The 5,220-nt window shown below is 55.0% G+C and overlaps 1 protein-coding gene across 1 annotated transcript in view; it reads left to right on the plus strand.

Annotated features, from left to right (window-relative positions):
• The window catches only part of PLP1 (proteolipid protein 1), a 5,521-nt gene extending 4,108 nt beyond the window's left edge, over positions 1-1,413 (plus strand). Inside the window, exons 4-7 of the mRNA XM_009649076.2 lie at positions 237-405; positions 623-696; positions 809-874; positions 1,342-1,413. Of these exons, the coding sequence (XP_009647371.1) occupies positions 237-405; positions 623-696; positions 809-874; positions 1,342-1,413 (381 nt within the window). The remainder of the gene's footprint in view (positions 1-236; positions 406-622; positions 697-808; positions 875-1,341) is intronic.
• Positions 1,414-5,220: the final 3,807 nt, after the last annotated feature.

A 5,220-nucleotide genomic window follows, 5' to 3' on the forward strand; every position in this document is an offset into this window, starting at 1 on the left:
GGCGGGGTAGCGAGCCAGGAGCCTGGGGCTGATGCTGGCCCCGTGAGCTGCTGCTCCGTGCTGGTGGCCTGGGGATACACAGGGTTTGGCGGGCGGTGTGGAGCTGGATGCAGGCAACATCTCAGCCCCTGCCTGCCCCGCACCCTCTCCTGCCTGGGGACCCTCGCGCTCCCCTGTCCGTGTCCCTGGCTGCTTGGTAACCATGGCTGTGCCCTGGCTTGTCCTGCCCCTTGCAGTTTGTGGGCATTACCTACGTCCTGACCATCATCTGGCTCCTGGTCTTCGCCTGCTCTGCAGTGCCTGTCTACATCTACTTTAACACTTGGACCACCTGCCAGTCCATTGCCAACCCCAGCAAGACCTCAGCCAGCATTGGCACCCTGTGCGCAGATGCCAGGATGTACGGTGAGTGCCGGTTTCACCGCCCAGAAGTCAGGGCCCAGGGCAGAGGAGAGGGGATGGAGGATGCGGTCCAGGTGGATAAGGCTGGGATAAAGCAGGGACAAGTGCTGAAGAGCCCTGAAACGCCAGGGTGTGTGTGACACATGTGGCTGTGGGAAGCCAAGCAAGGCAGCTGGCCAGTGGACGTGCCCAGCTCACCTCACTCCCTGCATCTCACCAGGTGTCCTGCCCTGGAATGCTTTCCCTGGCAAGGTGTGTGGCTCCAACCTGCTCTCCATCTGCAAGACCAGCGAGGTGAGCACCCCCTTGTCACCCCACGTGCACTCACCTCAGTGGGTGGCCTCGGCACTGGCCTCCCCAGCCGGCATGTGGGATTCTGGGAGCTTACTCCCCTCTTCCCTTGCAGTTCCAGATGACTTTCCACCTCTTCATTGCGGCCTTCGTGGGGGCAGCTGCCACACTGGTCTCACTGGTGAGTCGGTGCTCCCCCTGCCCATTCTCCTGCGCCCAGCAAGGATGTCGGGGCAGAGGACAACAGATGTGGTGGGCATGGATATGACAGAACCCATGCTCATGGCATTTTTCTGGCACATAAGTGCAGCTGGTGAATTCAGGCCATAAGAAGGTAGAGCGAGCTGCTGGAAGGGATCTGGAGAGGCTTTAGGAGACCACCAGGAAGAGGTCCTGCTGCCTCTGCACTGAGTCCCCTGCCTTTCCCCAGTTGTCCTCTTGCTTTATACCAGCGAAGAGACACTGAGGTGTCCTGCTGATGCAGTGGGGCCATGGGGCTCCAGGGGGAAACTGCCCTGTTGGGGTGCTAGGCTGGGGGATACCACTTCGGGCGTACCCCAGCAAGGAGTCCCACCCCCCTTGCCCTCCTTGCCCACAGGAGCTTTGTTTCTCTTCCTCCGCCCTCACTCACTCTCTTCCCACCCACAGCTCACCTTCATGATCGCTGCCACCTACAACTTTGCCGTCCTCAAGTTGATGGGCCGAGGCACCAAGTTCTAGCCCGTGCAGTGGAGCCCAGCCAGACCAAATGCCCTTCTTTTCTCTAACCCCGAGGCTTTAACACTGCAGCCACCCGACACCAGGTCTCCTGCGTTAACTCTGCCTTCGCTGCTGACTCCCCTCCTCTTCCTCCCTTGCATCCATCGTGCTGAGCGTGACCAGGAAGGAGAGCTTCCCACCAATGGACACCTCTTCATGCACTTTTCTCTCTCTGCTCATCTGTAACCTGTTCGCTCTAGGGCCAAGCCCATCAAAAACAGCCAGAGAAGAGGAGGGACTTACTCCAGTGTCCCAATTTTGCCTAGGGATGAGCAAAGGCCTTCATGCTCCTGGGAGAAGGAAATCTGTGTAGGTTGCTCCATGAGTAGCAAGAGGCTACCTAGAGAGAAAAGGAAGTTGGCCCAGTCCTGGTACCATTGCTAGAGACTCTCCTGGAGCTGTCTGCTGTCACCACCCATGGATGGAGAATAAGAGAAGGATTTTTTTTTCCCTTAGCAAAGAAAGATGAATTTACCCCAAATTGCCTGCTGCAGCCAAGGCAAAGGGAGTTCAGGGCAAGGATCTTCCCGTTGCAGAGAAGAGAGTGCTGACCCCAATGCTGATAAAACCCTAACCCAGCTGTCCCTATTAAAGCCTAAAGGAGTTTGGTGTCTCTATAGACAAGGGGGACTCTTGGCTTTACCCTCCAGGCAACAGAGAGGCAGCAGATAGGTTTGACCGAGAGGGGACATCTCTGCGCCGCACCCTGGGAACATAAAGCCAGAGCCATCCCTCCATAGGCGGGGGATGACCCTCTGGACTGCGTGCCTTTGCCCGCCCTGCAAGAACTGCACTCGCCGCACGCTCTCATCCCTTCACAATGGTGCTCTTCTCGGGGGTGACGTCTGCTTCTCTAAACTCCGCTGTGTCGGAGAGCTTGATTTGTTTCTCACCCTGTCAAACGTAACTTTCCCTCATTCTGTCCCCCATTCCCCTCACTTTTTTCCCCCTGTGTTTCCTGCAAGTCAGGACAACTGTCTTGTATCTGCCAGGGTGGGAGGGACTGGCAGCATCTCACTTCCAGCCGAAACCCAAGAAAGAGTTGAGAAGGGAAGGAAAGTTTGGGGGTTACAGGGTGGAAACATGGCCTGTCTCTGCGAACCAGATCCTTTCTGGTGCCAGTTCAGTTTTTTTCCATGGAGGGGGGCAGCAAGGCAAGGGGTTTGGTGGAGATGACCTCTCCCCCATGATCGCTCTCCACAGCAGCTGGAGGAAAGGCTGGGTAGCATGGGTCCAGCCAGACTCGCCAAAATGTTGTTTCCAGTCCTCCCTGCCAACTGGTATTTTGTTTTGCTCTTCCCTGCCTCTCCTAAATGCTAATCTTAGTGTTTATTTATTGGAGAAACTACTTTCAGTGGCAGACTGTAGCTCCATCTTGCATGGATTTTTTTTTGTCTGTATTATTACTATATTTTTTAAAGTATTGGTTTCAGCAGGGGCAAGGATAAAGGAGCAGATCTGCTGAGCAGAGTGTTCGAAGGATCCTTGCCACTGGGAATGCTGAAATAGGTTGGCCAGGCTACCAACGCACACGGGCTGGGGAGGGCAGAGATGCCAGGAGGGACAGCAGGGTGGGAAGAAACCAGTCAAGATCTGGAAATTCACATCAACGCTATCTCTCCTGGGTGTTTGCTGGGGGTTTTTTGGTATCCATTTAACAAAAAATAACCAGATCCTCCTTCCCACCCTTGTCCCCAGACCCCAGACCCCAAACACACACACATGCACACATGTGCACACACACACACACACACACGCAAAAAGACAGTTAATCAACTGAAAGTGTTTCCTTCATTTCTGATCTAGAATTTCAACTTGTTAACAAGCAATAAAAAGGAGCAAGTTTTTAGAGACTTATCTTACAAGATGTATTTTATAAAAATTAAAGAAAATAAATTAAAATTAAGAACATTCTGAACAAGATATATGTCTATCTGTCCATTTGTTGTTCTGGCATTTCCATCTCCCCCTGGCCAAAAAAAAAGCAGGGAAGGGGGGGCTGCAGAGGAGAACGTCCCAGAGAAGTAGTGCTTGCTAGCCCCACGTGTGGGCCAGCAGCCACAGGACTCTGCCCACCCCTCCTTCTCACCCCAGCCATGAAGTTCATAACCTTGACTTCAAAATCTTTGTTCCTAGCAGGTGAGCCCTTAAAACCACTGTTTCTCCTCCAGCCACCCTGAAGAAAGCTGGGGTCTTGTAGGAGCCTCTTGTGTTTGGTGATGTGCTGCTGCCCTTTAATACTCAGCCTGTGTGGTGACAGCCTCTGCCACGTCTCCTAATGTAGCACCTACAGCATGACCACAGCAAAACTAATTGGCACAGCTCAAGCAAAGCTTGCCGACTCACATCAGGCAATGCATGTGGTAAGAGCACATCCAGAGCCATGCAGGATTCTCTCACTTGCAGAGAGCCCTGTGTGAAATGGAATGGTCTTGCTTAGCACAAGGACTCTACATGTCCTGTCGTGTGCTCTGTGGATGGCTGCATGCCATCTGCTGCAGGGTTGTTAACAGTTTGCACAGTGCTGGTGTGTGTGGAGGTCATCAGCTGAAGTCTTTCTGCCCATGATCAGATGAACACTGCCCTTAGACGCACGTTTCCACAGCAGCTACTCAAAAATAATCAATTCAAATGTTGCTTCTCTTAGAAATTCTCCCCCAGGAGCTGTGCCCAGGAGTCTCTTGGGGTGAGGCCACAGAAGGATGCTCCCAGCCCCATGGTCAAATCCTGGCACTGCTCCTGTTTGCAGCTGATGTGCCCAATAACCAGATTTCAGGCACAGCTAGATGCCTGTGAGCGGCAGGGTGGGCTGAAAGCCGGCAGGCTGTTACCTACCCATGGCCAGAACCCTCACTCTCTCCCCTGGCCTCAGCCCCCTCTGGGCAAGCAGCAAGGCTTCCCATGCAGCCTGGCCAGGGGAGGTTTAGCTCATGCATTGCTGCTGCCCCAGCTCAGTGCACAGCTGCGCCTGCACCCCCGACCTTGCCCCAGCTCACAGAAACCCATGGGGCTGCAGCCAGCATCAATGGGGCCCTTTGTTCCCTGCATTCCCAGATGCCATCACCCTCCTCTCCCCATGCTGAAAGGGCCCTGTGTGTGCACAATCAGCCACTGGGCAGGAGCAAGCTGGGGAACAAAACACCATCTCTTTCCCCTGGCAGAGACTGGTGCCCCCTGGCCAGGGTGAGGACTGGGGACAGCAGCGCGAGGTAGCGTGTGAAAGCGGCCAGCATAGCCAGGACATTGGGCAAGTCCAAGGGCCAAAGGACACGTGTAGCCTCTTGTCAGGTGTGCCCTTGGCTGTGTTCTGCTGCCACCCCACCCGGGGACATGGGACATGCCCTCCCAGCTCCTTTGCTGGGCACCCAGTGCCCTCCAGGAACTGGCAGAGAAAAGACAGGAAATAAACCCTGCCGGGTACCAAAGCACATCTCCATAAGCTGGCTCACCACAGGAGCTCCAAGGAGGAGAGCCAGTGCAATCAAACGCTTTCTCCCTGTCTAGAGACTGAAACATGGCTGCAGTTTGCTCCCACAAAGGCTGGACCAGAGAAAGGCACCCTGGAGCAGGTCCCATGGGCTGCCTTGCTGGCAAGCAGGCAAGGCAACTCCCGCCCCTTCATCCCACTCCCTGCCACAGGGAGACGACCCTGTGCCGCTGCCAGCAAGCGACGCTGGGCAAGCAGATCCTTGGGACGGTGAAGACAGAAACCTCCCCTGCACAGGGAAAGGAGAGAGGAGGGGAAGGCGGCACCCAAGGGTATTCGTG

This window comes from Egretta garzetta, unplaced genomic scaffold (assembly GCF_000687185.1).
Source record: "Egretta garzetta isolate BGI_Z169 unplaced genomic scaffold, ASM68718v1 scaffold1021, whole genome shotgun sequence".
NCBI classification, from domain to species: domain Eukaryota; kingdom Metazoa; phylum Chordata; class Aves; order Pelecaniformes; family Ardeidae; genus Egretta; species Egretta garzetta.